General features: G+C 38.2%; 1 protein-coding gene across 3 annotated transcripts in view; it reads right to left on the bottom strand.

Annotated features, from left to right (window-relative positions):
• Nucleotides 1-16,937, bottom strand: part of PPP2R2C (protein phosphatase 2 regulatory subunit Bgamma) — a 189,730-nt gene that overhangs the window by 78,571 nt on the left and 94,222 nt on the right. The window contains exon 2 of one of the 3 annotated variants that reach the window (XM_058803032.1): nucleotides 8,828-8,983. The exons of the other annotated variants lie outside the window; for them this stretch is intronic. Coding sequence (XP_058659015.1) covers nucleotides 8,828-8,840 — 13 coding nt within the window. The 5' untranslated portion in view covers nucleotides 8,841-8,983. The remainder of the gene's footprint in view (nucleotides 1-8,827; nucleotides 8,984-16,937) is intronic. 3 annotated transcript variants of the gene reach the window in all.

Genomic DNA, 16,937 nt, shown 5'->3' with positions numbered 1-16,937 from the left:
AGTAAATTCTACACAAAAACAAAGAGCAAGTGAAAGCTGCAGAGATAATTTATGTGATTCTCCAAAGTCATTTTAATAGTACCTCTCATAAAAAATTAATCTGTGAAAGTTAGCAAGCATGACGCAGAGGAGGAGAGCCAGTGGACTGGATAGAAGTTGGCTGAGGGATAAAAGAGAAAGTTTGCCAGGCACAGAAAATGAGGACTCTCCTTGCATTTTAAAATTGAATCTTCTGTTTTTATATCCAGCTCTGGAGACCTACATTACAAGCAAAAAGAAGTACAAAGACCTCCCTAAAAGCCTATGAAGCCACACAATTTCTGCTTTAAAAAGAACAAAACCAAAACCACATAGAATAAAGCAGAAAAAACCTCAAGAAAATGCAACATTTATGGTTACATTCATCACCCCAGAAGAGAGATTTCAAGGAGAGAGCAGAAACCTGTGTAATAGAGGCCATAAAGCAGGGTTTTAAATTAACTGAGAATTCAGCCAACCTTAACAACTTAAGCAGAAGGTATCAGGTCTGTCCTTTTCCTTCACTGGAGCTCTGCTATTCATGAGAATATCAACCAATGTCAATGTCATTTTGGCATAAAGGATAATAATTGTATTTATGATATATCCCTCCAAGGCAGCATGTGAGATCACTCAAGAAAGCTAAAATATACCATAATACATGAAAATATTTCATATATTTTAAACCTGTACTTACTACTTTTCACTTCAGTAGAAAATTTGCAGCTACTGTAAAACAATATCATGCTTTGCCTTGTACCATTTTATTGAATAAATAAACAAGTATGTTGCTCAATAATGTAACAAGAGGAGTAGCTCAGCACACTTGCTTATCTCCCTACACTGCAGCTACTTACTCAAAGGCCATCCTTCACCTTTTTTATTTTCTTCCTGACTCAGTTCTTGGGCCCTGGGTGCATGGAAGTAATTTGAACTTTAAGGTACCAAGATGGAAAAATATTGCAATGCCACAAAGTGCCACACTCCAGTGAGGCCAGGGACACAGAGCATGACAAACGACTGCAATTGGTGTGAAATGGCTGGGAGAGCATTTGGTACAGGACATTAGAGCTGCTATGGTGGTAGCACAGACCCTGTTGGCAGATGGTCCATCACTACCAGGCTGGGGTCTCAGCTGACAGCAGGGATGCTCAAAGTCCCAGGTTAGCTTTGAAGCCTGAAACCGAAGGCTCTCAGTTTCCAAGGTGCCTCATCACAGGCAGAGTGTTCACTTCACTCCCGGCCATTTTCTTCCCTTCTTCTATAGCATTAGCAAACAAGGTGGACACTCACAAGTCATCTCCACACACAGCTCAGCAAACGTTCAGGAATTCACAAGGAATCTGAACACATCTATAGCTCAGGATGCTCCACAGATTCGCTCAGAGTCTGAGTCCACATAAACCAGAATTAAGTCAAAACTAGATGACTTCAGGCGAAGGAACTTATGACTTGCATACTGAAGCACTCTGTGACCCTGTGTTTCAAATCAGAAGCTGCATCACATGTTTTTGGAAACCTCTATGTGTCATTTGGCACAGGCATTCCCATATTTTTGAGGTTTAAACAGCTAACACTGACCCATTAACTGTGCACACACCAAAGAGGACTAAAAAATTATACATTACTGAGGACCTAGCAATACTGGAAGCCACAGGTCAGCAGCTGAATCTTTTGGGGATGTCTCCTTGCACAATTGACTCACAAACTCCTCTCACCTTATGTGAAAGTCACTGCTACCCAAAAGAGAAGGCAAGGCTGCTGCTGCTGAACACACCCAGACCCTTCACCTGATGTTCACAACTCCAAGGGCAGTATGAGCAGCCTGGCTGCCATGCCAGAGCCTGCCACAGAACCTTTCACTGCTGTAGTCTACACTAACACAACTATCAATAGTCCTGGAAGACCTAAAAAATTCAAGAAAATGCTCAAAACATGGTGAAAAGTGTTTTTGTTCAAATTGTTATTTCCAGCATTGAAAAAAAGTAGCTATAGCTTTTATAAACATCAACATGGAGTTTCCTTACAGTGATCCCTTTCCTATCTGGAATAGTGAAAGAGTAACACATAGGGTATAATCCTGGATTTCTGTGGATTTTGAATGAAAAGGTAGAGAACAAAGCTCGTGGCAATTTTAACACCCTCACATTCTGGTAACTGCAAGGAGCTGTCCTGGGCAGACCATTGGGTTTGTTAATGTAAAAGTAGGGTAGGTTTTATGCAAGGACAGTGGCCTTACTTCTTACAAAAGAAACCTCAGGATGAACAATGTGCCAGAATTCATGTAGCACAAAGAAGAGCACAGGCTTCTGGGTTTATAATCACACTGTTTTTCAAAGTCCAAAGCTGTGAACTAATTTATGGTGCCAGTTCATTTGTACTTGCTACTATAGCAAAGCTTAAAGCCAATATCTGGCTTCCCAGGAAGGGCTTTTCACAGACCTAAGTAAAAAGCCATTTTGCACCCTAACCAATGCTATTATAGATCTTACCCAAAAAGTAAACGTAGATTCTCCCTTGTTGTGATTGGCAACAATCGGATGTAATAGAAACAACAGGTGTTTTGTTTTGCCTGGGATTCTGAAAAATGAGGGGTTAGTGAATGAAGGGAGTCCTCTGTTTCTTGTGTACCACAAAAATAAATAAACCTTGATCTGCAAAATCCGAAACTGTATTATGTGCACTGCTTCAGACTGCAGCTGAATGGAGGCATTTTACTCTGGTCTCTCTGGTCTTGAATTTCAGAATACAGAGCAGAGCAGAATAAAGCCACAGGCTTGGAAAAGCTATTTATAGTGCACATGCCCCAAGGAGATATAGCTAATAACTAATTCATTTCACATCACACATTTGAATGCAATATGAAAACTTCTCAGTTTCTTATCAGCGCAGGAGAAAGGACCCTCTGGCTTTCTTTAAAATAATTAAGGATTCTTTACCAAAACATTTTAATCAACTACATCTCCACAGCAGTCTTTTCTTTCCCTGCCTATAGCTATTCTATTGGGAGGTCCATACCTATTAGGTTTGATAAAAGTGCTGATAAAAGTTTTGATAAAATGAGGCTCATTTTCCTAGATAACACATTGGTTTATCAAATGGTTTTCCACAAGCTGGATTAAAATCCAATATAATACTGGTCATATCAGCAGGAAACAAACAGAAAAATCTGCTGAAGAATTCAGTGAGCTATGTAACTGTAATATCTGCATATGATGAGGTTTGGGATTGGGTTAGTTTTCTGCTGCAGAGAAAACAGATCAGCTAAGTATTGTTCCATGGACCAGATTGCTGAATATTTTATTACAAATGATTAAGAATTAAACAACAGACACGGAAGATAGGGATTTGTAGTCCTTGAAAGACATCAATAAGCATATTGAGCTTCTGTTCTGCTGCAAGTGCAGCAGCAACAAAGCAGCAAGCTGACACAGTGCTCAGTGTAATGACTGCCTTCTTGTTTCTCCACACCCACAATTTATGTTTTCTTTTGCTTTTCTTCCACATACTGACACCAGGTGTTAGAACAGCTTGACTCAAGGAGAGTGTCCCAAGAACAGTGTGGCTTCAGCCAGCTCTGGTGCCAAGAAGGTATCAGAAAAAAGCCAGCAGGGGAGGCTGTGAGGAGCCCCAGCTGGTGCTCCACAGGAGCTACTATTGCCATGGGACTCTGGAAACTCGAAGAGAAGAGCAAGAACCCTTGGAAACAAAAAGGAATTGAAAAAGTCCATAAAAACCCCCACAAATACCACAGAGTATCCAATGGCTCAGACTTAGCACTGACCCACTATTTAACCTGGTCCTTCTGTTACTTCTTAATTAAAAGGCAAGTTTTTGTTAGCAGGTTTTATGCTTAAATTAGAATTAATTGATACACAGAGCAATGTGAATGAACATCAATCTGTAATTCAGTGCCCCTAGGGCACCCAGTTTTTTCTGAGTAGGATGACAACATCCCAATTTTACCACAGCAGAAGCAGCATGAAAATTGTTTGCAACACACAGTAAACATAGACTGTTACAGGATATTGTGAGCTTATACAGCCTTTTACTGATGTTGTAGGATCAGTGAAAATGCTGGCAAACACTGAAGAATATATGCATAGACATCCTAATGATTTAAACATAGCCCTTTCTGTTCAGCAGGCTTAACAAAAGCAGTTACCTTGTACACAAAATGCTTGTTTGCAAATTTATCAGTCATGAAGGTCAGTGGGTAAAACTTGAATAAACATATCCTAAATCTCTAAATAAATTTAACAGAAAGAATGCAGATCTCCTTCAACAATCCTTTTAGGGTTTGGAGTTTTTCTTCCTTTCAGCAGAATATTCTGATAGCATTAGAAAGTAGAGCTCAGTGACCCCTGAACACCCATTTCCAGAATCAGACCTTTTATAGAAAGGATACACTACTTCATCTGTGTGCATTGATTTTGTTTAGGAAATGGAGAGAAGCTGACCTGAGGTTTTTTTCAATTTTAGATTGAGAGAGGGCTTTTGGTTTGGGGTTTTTTTCTGTTCTGTTTTCACTTCTGTTGTTTGTTCATTTCACTTTATTTATTACCTGTTTATTGATCATATGCTTTAGTCTGAATCTCTGTAATATTCAGAAAATAAATATATCCTCATTGCAATCGAGCAACAATATATTAACTATGATTATTAAAGCAAACAAGGTAAATTATACTGACAAATATCTGACCAAAAAAATTCAAAGTGGGATTAAAAATAACTGCAAAATACATAATCTGCTCATTTTTTCATATTTTAGTCTGAGCCAGAGCATGTCCAGACTACCTGCAACACAAAATGTGCAAAGACCCTACACAACTTGTGAAGGCAGATATCAGCTTTGTTGCTCAGAATTCTAACTATATTGAGGGTACATCAGCTATTGAAACCAACTGTCACTTTTAAAATTTTTCTCATACAGTATTTAAAACTTTGAAAAGCACAAGTACTATCTAGTCATCACATTAATTCTTCAATTGTTACTTCTCCCATCAAGTAAGTGGCAGATAACTTTTTATATGCTAATATGTAAACTAATTTTTATTAATTGCTGTTCCAAGGTAAACTTTCTAATGACTTCATTACATCAATAGGTGAAGAAATACAACCCTAACAGAAAAAAAACCCACTAAAATCAAGTATAGCAATATAATTTAATATAAATAATACTATACTGGTTATAAGCTTTTCTGTGTTTTCTTCAAAGGTCAGAAATATCTACTTTCCCCAGGAAATTCCAAGTATTTCACTTTTAAAACAAAGGAGAAGTGCAAAGCTTGTAAATTGCCAGAAATGTAAATTCATTAGTTATCAAATCAGTACATTTGAATGGCAAAACCCACAGCACTGCAGATGCAAGACATGTGACAGCACACTGGGTTCTTGGAATCTTTAAATGTACATTACAACACTGAGTCAGCACCCTCTCTGCTGACTCCTGTAACACAGGAAAGTGAAAAGGTCTTTTTGAAAGAGCAAGAGAGGGCTAAGCAGTGATCTCCTCCTGAACTGGATTTATAACCACAGCCCTGCAAAGGTGCAGTGGTGTCCTCTGAAGTGTATTTATAACCCCTAATTTATAATTTATTTATTTACAGCCCTGCAAAGGAGTGTGGTCACTGATCACACTGTCTCCTGGGGATGCAGCAATGCAGGGTGCTGCTGTGCCAGTACATCAGGAGATGAACTCCTGTACTCCTGCACCCTGTCAGGAGAGCTCAGCAGCCTGAACAGCAGCACAGGGAGAAGTGCTCAGGGATGGTTCCATGCTAGTACCATGCTAGTATCTCCCATCCATGAGCTGCTGCTAAAGAACCAGCCCCTGAGCTGCTATCCATGTTTGTTCTGCTTCCAGACAGGCATGCAGGCAGAGAAAATGAACCAGTACCAAAGCAAACACCACAAAACACTGTGCTATATTCACTGCTTTTATAGAGCAAAGCAGAATAACAGCAACACAAAATTTCTCTCCTTTACACTCTAAGATGTGTCTCAGTGTGTGCTTATTACATCAGAACAGCCAATCCTCTCCCAAATCAACCTAGAAATTTCTTCCAATGAACACCTGAAATCTGCATCCTCTCCTACTTGATTCCCATGGTATTTATCAACACTGAAGAACTGGAGCCAATAACATGATGTGTGTATAATCACATTTTAACTCCAGCTAATACGCAGCTGGAGCATCTTGAGCTTCATTTTAAAAGCTCAGTTATATTGAAGACCTTTCAAATAAAGGGAAACCTTGTGGATCAAGCTCTGAAAAACAATCACAGAAAAAAACTGCCATTGATACTTTTCAACACATCTTTCTATAATTAATTCATTTAGTGACTACAAAGCTAACATAAAATCAGTCTGTGATTATCCAGCCAAATGCAAAAGCAGATGACAAAAAACATGAGCAAATTTCCAACTTTTCACTGCTTAACTTCATTAAACATGTTTTTCATTTAAAAGTAGCAATGTTGCTGGGTCTCAGGTATTTCTAAGTCCTGCAATTAGTGACTATTAAAATTTTCACTTATTAGCTGGATTTTAAAACCACCTTCAGCATTTCACTACTGCTGTAGTACTATCTATGCTAACAGAAATTCTTCATGCTTGAGTCTTGGTGCAATATGGGGTAAAGGAGAACCTCAGCCATCCTCTCTTCTCTCATTTATCAGGGGCTGGAGAACAGCCTGTCCATATCCAGCACGTCCAGACCAGGCATTCAAACTCCAGAGCCTCATGACAAAGCACATAGTTAGCTTTCCTTTTCTTGCCAGCTCCCACATATTTCCAATGTGGTACCCACTTTTTCTCTTAAAAAGGAACTTTTCTCATGGCCTTTTCTGTTCTGAAAATATTTTATTGACAGTCAGAAATTTCCTAAGGATTGCAAATAAAGATAGAAGCCATATTATTCATAAACCCACTGTAAAATACCATCCGAATTTCCTAGAACTAAAACTAATTTACCTCATTCACCTTTTAATGGAAGGTGTCCATGCCCATGACAAGAGGGTTGGAACTAGATGATCTTTAGGGTCCCTTCCAACCCAAACCATTCTGTGATTCTATGATTCAAATGTTTTGCCCAGATGTTGGATAGATAGATATAAAACAGACATAAAGACTTATCACAAAAACCTGGCAGTGGACAAGGTAAGGAAGCATTTGACACAGACCACTACAGCCATCTGTATTTCAACGAAGACTGCATCACAACCCAGCAAAAAAAAAAAAATTTAGTCATCTTCCTGTCCACTAATGATACACACATAAAATTTATTAATTATCTGTGTGCCAAAGTGTGATCTGTTGCTGTCAGTTGAAAAGATAGGCATATTCTCCAATTATTTCCTGTATGGTACGAATTAAACAGCACAACTATTGAAACCTTTCATTAACCTCCCAGCAAGTACATGTCTTTCAAAACAATTACAGTCAAAACAACAATGATCTACAGACCAATTTTACAAGGCTGAACACCAGAGATACCCATCCTTTAAATCTAATGTTATTTGGCCAGACAACCGACCACAGACATTATACAGCAAATTCCAAGCTGTATGCAACTCGCAAATTGAGCATGACCTTTTACTGTGCCCAGCTGATGGTTCAGGCTGTGCTGCTATGGGACAAGACAGGGACATTCACAGGGGCCAAAGGCACCAGCCTGTCTGATCAGGCATTCACTGGAGAGCCCAGATTCTCTCTCTAGTCCTTAGTGCACTAGGAAGAAGCCTCTGGAAGCATTTGTTCTCTGAGAACAACACCAAAATAAGGATAAAGCCCAGCATTTAAAGGTGAAGGCAGCAAACAGCTGCAGCCCAACAAGGAGCACAAAAGAACCAGGAAGGTACACACAGAAAACATATCCTGTCTTTGGGCAAAAGAAAAGACAGCTTTGAACTCTACCAACTCAATACCTAAACTAGACAAAAATCAAAATTGTAATAGTCTGTGCAACTGGATTAATATTCAACCAATGTCATTCTCATTTAAAACATTTAAACCCCCCCCTTAATCAGTCTTAATTTTTAGATGTGATGGAAAATCCGAATAGAGGGATATACTCTATTGGATACCAAAGTCTTAAAATGTGAACTAATAGTACCACTCCAAAAACATCTTTAAACATTCTGTATTATGAAAGTTATGTCACTGTAGTGCAGGAAAGACCCACTTAGGAGACAGAATATTTTCCCACCTAAAACAAAAAAGCAAAGAGAAGTTCTGACCTCATAAAGCAGCCAGTTGGCACTAAGATTTCTTTTTCATTCCAACAGCTAGCTGAGATACCAGAGCAGATCTAGAAACCTAATTATTAACTATCATTTAGAATAGTACTTACTGATCTATTTTTTCCTTTGGATAATAGAGGTGTTATTTTATACTCAAAATCTATGCTTGGTTAGAACATAGTCTGTTTTCATTGTACAACTGTTGAGTATACAGACTAAAATGACACTATGTGTCAAAAAGGAAGCTTTGATTTACGTTTGCACATTTCCGTGGGTAGTAAAACCAAATAAAGTTGTGTTGGCAACAATCCCATTATTTGGCCACTGAAGGCAAGTTTGTGAACCTCAGGAGAGACTGAGTTTCCCACCAAGCTGCAGACTCATAAAAAGCTGTCAACATCAAATGCCAGAACCAGGCCAGAAGTCTCTTTTAATATTTTTTTTAAGAGCACTGGTGAAAAGATAGTCCACAAGAGTGGGGAGAGATTGTAGTGTCACAGCTACCCAAAAAGCAACAGAATCAAGAGTCAAATGACATCAAAAATGGTTAGTATACATGACTGTACCTTGGTCTATCATTTGGAAGATATAATTTATCAGTGCAAGCAGTGCAGCTTGTCTACTATATTTAGGGCTAAACCCAGATGGATTCAGTCAAGGAAATCTGAGGATTCTAGATGCCACCAGAGTCGCCTTGCGCACAAGCTTCCTTATAGCTTTCCCTAAAAAACAAAGAAATTCAAGACAAAAATGGTGAAAACTTTCCTCATCTAAGGACAATTTTTCAAGCAGGAACAAAACTGCTGACCCTGTAAGCAAGCAAGCACCTTGTTCTCCCAATCACTTTCAGTAATAGAAAAATCCTTCCTCAGTGGACATTCCCAGACTTACAAACCACAGCCCAGATCTTTCTAGCTCCTACATTGACCTACATCAGTGCAATTAGCTGAGAGGCAAGAGAGTTTCCTCTCTCATACTCATAATCCCAAAGAAGTAGAAACTAACTTTAGAATTACCAGCCCTGATCTAAGTCACTGAAATAATTAAGTACCTTGAAAATTCTTCAATGTGAAACCCATTGTATAGCTGTTGAAAGGATTAAACTCAGATTAATCAATTTACCCTCCACCAACAGTTCAACAGAATAACTGTTGAAGCAGTTTCAAGAAGCATTAGCTGCCTCAGTCAATAAAATTTAAAATGGAGCCCATAAAATCATTCTACAGGATCTAGAGAAGAGGTGCACTTTCCCTTTTAAAGGCAGGATCTTCCTATTGAGAAAGAAAAAAGGAAAAATAAAATCACATAAGCATATAAATAAAATTCTCCATTTCATAGAAATAAATATATTTCCATTATCTGGATATGAGGAGAGGAAATTAGGGAACTGGATTTTATAGTAATATTGGTATTCAAAAGGAAACAGTCTGAAGTAGCAGCCTCATTCCAGGTTTGTATAACATCAAAGAAAAAAACCTTATGGACCCATGAAGAAATATCTTCTCCATTTTAATTCACATCTTTCATTTTCCAAAAGCCTTCTTTTCTAGGAGTTACATCAGAAAGGAAATACATGCAATCACTGACTAGGAAAAAAAAGAATCTTTATTATACATTCCAGGTAGATTTCTGTGGTTATTTACACATGTGTATACTCAAATTTGCAGTGCTTTGAAATTCAGAAAGATGAAGTGCTGTATCAAAGCATTTCTTTTTATTAAGGCATTTGTCATTATGTGAATCTAGTTCAGACAGCAACAATCCATTCAAGTTAGTTACTCAGGTGTGTATTTGTATGCACCAAGCTCTCATGAGAGAGTTTTCTTTCAACTATATTTGCAGTTTTAAAAAGCAGTACTGAATGTGAGTCAAGCCCACAGTATTCCTTTGGTGGAAATGAGGCAAGTTCTCTGGGTATGCAGACACCACATCTCTAATACATAATTTCCAAAATCAGTGGAGGTGCAATACTTACACCAGCACTTGCAGATTCAGTTTGAGCAGTGCAGAATTATCGGCCTGTGGCTGATGTGGGAATTGTTAGAAAGCAACATGGAACAAGCCTTGGCTTTGACCAACCAATCAGAGCACAGAGGATTCTTTATATAACCAAATTTAAGGACACTTCCCATTTCTCACATCACACTTCCCTTAAAAAGGCAGAGCTCTATTAAATGTAATGCCACTCTTTATGACTTGCCTTGCAAGCTGGCTGGCAAGTAGACATGAGGAATTATTAGCCAAGACAATTTCCAAGTGAAGTCATATAGGGATATACATGTACTTTAGGGATGACCCAAAACCCAAGCAAAATTAGTATCTTGCATAAATGTTCTTGAAAAAGAAATTAAAATGCAAGGGACACTGCAGAAATTGCTTTCAAGACCTTGAGTACTCTTGTCTGCTTTCTGGCTTAAGAATTTTAGATGCTCAACCCATTTTTAATTATATAATTGATTTTTCTTGAATCAAAACCAAATTAAGTTATTTCTAGATCATCTATGCCACCACTGGAAGCACTAATCTAAGTATTGATTTACTGCAAACAATTATATAAAAACTCTGATAAGTTATATTTCTATTATTTCTCTGGAAGCCATTTGTTGAGGTTTTCCACAATTACATTCTCAAACCATTGTCCGTTAATGAAGTCGCTATATATGATACCAAGTGGAAACCCAGACCAGAGACAATAATTGTCACTTAAATACTGGCAGTGCACTTATGAAATTTTGGTTTTATAATTACCTTCAGGATGTCTTCCATGGTGTGTTGATATCCAGAATGGTTACAAACTAGTGCCCTCCATGCATTTTAAATGCATGCCACCAAAAGGCTAAGTCCAAGAAAAACAAATTCTCATTCTTGCTCTCCCTCTTGCATCTACAAATTTATTTATAGCCAAAAAATCAATATCATATGTCCCATGTTTATTAGAATGCAACAGTATCTGCCGTACTCTAATACTATAATGCCATAATGACTGCTGGTCATTTGTATGTATCTTGCAACTTAGAATACAGTTCTCTAAAGTAAGTTAAAAACCACTAATAAACAATTAAAAGGTCATATGACAATAAAAATCTCAACTGTAAATATCAGAAGATAAAATATCAGTGAACTCAGTCACTAAAAACACATTTGTAAAAAGTGGGCATGCTTAAAAACTGTCTCCTGGGTGTAGGGTTTTATGTACTCATGCATCCAATGGCAAGAAACAAATGTGAAACACCACATGTGTTAAATTTGACCATCCAAACCCATACACTCAAAATATATTTGCTGATCCACCCAGACTTTTCTAGGGTTTTTGCTTCACTCAAAAACATTAGGAGACTGTCCCATGAATATTTTTTAAAGCATAGATTTGACACAAGAATAACATATACAAATAACATATACATGTATATATAAATATATATTTATTTATGTTTATTTTGTTCTTTGTTCTTAATGATGTTATTATATATGTTATATGTAATAACATATAACAATGAATAACATATAAATATAAATTACTAACAGACCCAAAAATACTTAAGCCTGCTTAGCTACACAATCAGTGAGGATCAATCCACATTCTACTTATTAGGACAGAAGAATCCCAGTGCAATAGACTAACACTTACTCCATATTATAAGCAAAGAAGAGTTTCACTTTTCCTTTTAGTTTGCTATAACATGACTGGTTTAAGCTCTGCTGGTTTTCAGTTTGTTTTGGTTTTGCTTTGGGGTTTTTGGTACTATCTTGGGAGCTGGATTTTTCGTTGTTTGTTCAGCTGATGCAAATCTTCATCTTGATCTCTTGCCAAGTCATGTACCACATGCTTGGAAACTTGTGTTTCCTGAACATCATGATGGCTTTACCACTCTGCTTTACTATTCTGGTGGCTGGACAATGAGGTTTAGCTGAGTGTCCAGTGACAGTGAGGAATTCAAATACTGAAATGGAGCTATTACAGATGTCTACAAGCTCACAGTCTCTACCAGCATCGTTTAAAGCCCCTCCAAGACTCAATTTCATCCCTTAGTTATTTTTCTTAGTCAAACCCTTGATAACTAGGAGGTGGTTTTGTTCACAGCAAGAGCAGAGATATCATTATTCATTGCCAGCATTTTACTCCACAGTGGGACATTATTACCTGCATACAGAAATGAAGGGGTAGCGTGTAAGGCTCTGGGAGAGCAAACAAAAGCTCTCATGACATTTCTGGGAGCAAAAGGCAAAGGCTTCTTCAGAATATCCTGCTATCCACAGGGACTGTGCCCCTCTATTGTACAGAGCACACAGGGAAAAAAAACCATTCCTAGAAGAAACCCCTTCTGTGTCCAGTTATTTCCACATTTAAATACATGTTTCCACATACTCATCACACAGAAGTCCTTGATGGACTTTTAGTATGCAGTACCATCTTTTACAAATGTAATTTCTAAACTGAAATCTGAAAGTTTCATTTTGGATATAGGTATGAGTTCAGCAGTAAGTTGCTTTGTATAAAACAAGCTCTGTCTTTTATTTGTCCTACTGATACAATAGCAGCCTGGGTGGGTAGGAAAACTACCTCACCTTCAAACCAAGAAGCTCAAAACCTTCAGAAGACCAGCAAAAGTCTACCTTCCCTTTTTCAATAGTTCAACTATCACAATATCTCCCTCTCTAGCTTGTCTTTCTTTTATTTTTGTAGCATTGCCAGCTACATGTCAGCATCATTAGAACTTTAAGATTCTTACAGGTTACCTAGCAGTTGTCCAGAATTTTCTGATTAGCCAAACAGCAACACTAAAACTGAGCAGACAAGCAGCAGTCTGGTAATTCTCTATGAGCAAACAATACCCTGTCAGAAACACGCTACCACTTAGTAACACAATGAAAAGCAGCCAAACATGGACACAGAATTTTAAAAACTAATAGATTTTTAGCTAGGAATTACTGACACCTTTGGGTGATAAAACAATAAAGAGAAATTATAAAAATTATGATAAAACAATATAGAGAAATTAGTTCAGTCATTCAATTTTTACCATCCTCCTGGAAAAGAACAAATGCCTTTTATTCCCATTGCAAGCATTTAGTTACACATGACAATATATACCATAAACATAGACTGTGATATTTTCTTGAAACTCAAATTCTGCCATTCTCCCAACCTCTTGATTCTTCAAGCCAAAAATACCTGCTCTTTTGATACAGCTCCAGCCTATGTGACCAATTTCTTATTCTGGGCTGAGTCATTACAAAAGCCAGCCGATTGGTTAAAAATAAAAAAGGAATGCTGAATACCATAGCAACTGGCTTGCAGCCTTGCTAATATGCTGGAAGGATTTTTTACTTGAACAAGAGCTACAAGTGAAAACACCAGGCCAAAATCAGATCTGGCATAATATCAACAACACAATAGAAACACAGAAATTACCCCTCCCCAGTCTCCTCCCTGTAATATCTTTTTTTGCAGCAGCAAATCTTCAGGTTCTTATTAAAATACAATTCAAACAGCAAATTAAAACGTGTGCCATGGTATTGATTCCCCATATACATCAATACGTGGCAGAATCTTTGGCAAAACAAATAGGATTAAATGTTGAAAAATCAAGTAATGGAAGTAGAGCAATAACAGAGCTTGATCTTCAGTTTAATTAATGGTCACATCACTCCATAACTAAAAGGATTAAAGACTTCTAAAGAAACACCTCTAAATACAGATAATTTTACAATGCTTAATTTAGTGATCACTTTTAGGAATGTATCAAAGTAGTCACTTAACGTCAATACCCTCTAAGAACTGCATCAAATCCATAAGGAATATATTTGAAGAAGTATATTGCTCTGGAATTACTGCAAGAGTATGTGTTCAGGGCAAGGTTTTGGCAGAGGGGGACTCTGTGGGAAGAGACCAGAAGCTGCCCTGTGTTGGACAGACCCACTGCTGTCCCAGGCTGCACCCACAAGTGACACCAGTGCACCTCTGTGGTAACATATTTAGGAAAGGGTAAAAAACCTGTTTGGCAGCTGTGAGAGAGAAATGAGAGAACCAGCCCTGCAGATGCCAAAGTCACTGAAGAAAGAAGGGGCAAAGATTCGGCAGGCACCTTTGCAGAAATTCTATTGCAGCCAACAGAGAAGATTGTGACAATGCAGCTTGTCCTCCTGCAGCTGATGAAGTCCACAGTGGAGCAAATATCCACGCTGCAAGCACATGGAGAACACCAAACCAGAGCATGAGGAGATGCCCTAAAGGAAACTGCAGCCCATGGAGAGCTAGGCTGGAGCAGGCTCCTGACAGGACACATGGCCCATGCAGGGAGCCCACACAGAAGCAGATTTTCAGGCCAGAACTGTAGCCTGGAGGAGCAGCACACTCCTGATGGACTGTACCCCATGGAAAGGATTCATACTGAAGCAGTGGAGAAGGGCCTGTGTTGGACAAGCTCATGAGGGACTGTATTCCTTAAATGGGACCTCATAGTGGATGGAGCATGGGAAGAGCAAAAGCAGAAGGAGCAGCAGAGATGACGTGACAGACGAGAGTAACTCATTCCCCATTCCCCCTGCTCTGTTCAGAAGGGCAGAAAGTGGCAGGCAAGTAGGAAGGAAAGAGGGAAGTTGAGTCTGGGAAAAGAGAGGAGGACCAGAATACAAAACTGTCAGTGACCTCAGCTCTGAAACAATTCCTCCATTCTCAAATTGGCATGAAAGCCATGACAAAGATGCAGCAGAGGTCCTAAACTAGTGCTCAAGAGTAACCAGCAGAACAATGGCCTCAGCTTCTTCCAAAACTTGGGAGAGGGCAACATAAATGGCTCAGAATGTTGAAGTCAATGCCAAGATTCTGTTAACCTTCATTTGCCTAGCAGAAAGGCATCATTTGAGCCTAAATACTTCCACTGCTCTTATTACAATTTATTCTGACAAAATTATTATTATAACAAAATAATTATTTAATAATATTATCAGAAATATTAAAACTAACTTGAACCATCAGTTTCTTTATTAAAAAAAAAAAAAAGGTAAACTGTTTAGGAATACATATCTGCATGTCAGCCTAACTGAGGGGTGTCTGGAAGCAACTCATTTGTGTGAAGGAAACTCAGTGGTAACACTCTGGAAACTGCTCCTCCTACTAAACAGTACTGCTGATACATCAAGGGCCCAGGAAAAAATTACAGAAGTATTAAACACAAAAAAAGGCATCTTAGCACAAGCAGAGTACACTCATACAAAAAATAATCTCCATGATTATAATGCAGTTACAGAAAAACATCTAAACAAATAAACAGATGTGCAGCATGCTGAGTCTTATGTTATTACAACCTTTTAATGTAGAGCCTCATTCTTTCCTGTAATATTTAGATTTCTGAGTTCAACAGCGAGTTGACCTAGGCAGTTCAAGGTTTTCTGCAAACTAAAGATGTTTGCTTGGTTAGTCTCAGAAGAAGCTGTGTTAAACCAGGAATTTAAAACAGACAAGTCTATCCAAACACCTTGTCAAAGATCCCCTGCATTATACACAAATATATTTCCCCTGCAGAAATATTTCTCAGAGAAGTTTGTCACCCTACTATGAAAATTATAAACCATGGCAATGAAGTGAGCTAATTTACAAAAGGACACCTGTAGAACTTGTAGCTAAATAAGAACAAAGACTATTTTAGATCAGTGAAAAGTCTACATGTACACATGGGTCACTAGTATAGAGGATAGATTCAGTATCATGTAATTCAGTTTCCTGTAGTCCAGTTAAAAAACACAAACAAAACAGTGCGTGCAATACAGTTAGTGCAGGAGACACAAAAAAGGAGAAACAAAGAAAGAGAAAAAAAGTTTCACTTTTATTCTAGGTATTTAGGGTTTGTATTATTTCTGGGACATCTCAGACTAAATAACAACACTCACAACATGGATTGTCTATATGTACCACTTCCTCTAAGACACAGCTCTTTTGAAAAACTTTTATTCACTGCTTGTAAAGTGACAAAATACAATCAATGAACTGTAGACAGCTTTATCACATTTGCTTTTTTGTAAATTCCAAGGTCCATTGTCATAAGGGATTTGTGTAACCAGCCATCTGGGTTGAACACAAAAATAAGTGACAGGAATCCCTACCTCCCAGTCCATCTCCAGAATCAACTTCACAGATGCTCTCGCCTTCCATATTGTCTTTGGGATGCAGCAGAAAGCAAGATCTTCCTCAAGTGATTTGCTCAGGCTCCAGAAGGAAGATGAATCCACCCACTCTGCAGCCAGCAAGTGATATCTTTCAAATAAAAACAAAAACAAAGCTATTGAGCCACCTCCGGTATACAACAGATTAATTTAATTTCATTTAATTTCTCCCTTAAAAATTCAACTTTTCAAGACTGTGTGTCAGCTAGTTCTACATCCAATATTGCAGCTCCTTATATCAATACTGTCTCTTCGGGGGTATCTGAGCTCCTTTTCCTTTGTAAATTCAATGGTGATTTACAGATCAAACCCTCCACCCAATATAAAGAGGTTACATCAGCCCAAATCAGGACTGTTAAGGTGGAAAGCCTCAGCACAGATTCATGCTCATCCACATGGCCTGACAGGACTAGGAGAAATATACTAAATATCCACATGATTAGCTCTTCTCTGGCACACTGTGAGTACTGTAAAACTAAATTACATGCAGTTTGCAAACAACTACACAGACTG

The sequence above is a fragment of the Ammospiza caudacuta genome, chromosome 4 (genome assembly GCF_027887145.1).
Source record: "Ammospiza caudacuta isolate bAmmCau1 chromosome 4, bAmmCau1.pri, whole genome shotgun sequence".
NCBI classification, from domain to species: domain Eukaryota; kingdom Metazoa; phylum Chordata; class Aves; order Passeriformes; family Passerellidae; genus Ammospiza; species Ammospiza caudacuta.
Note: the sequence above shows the minus strand (reverse complement) of the source record. Positions and strands in the feature narration are given on the sequence as shown.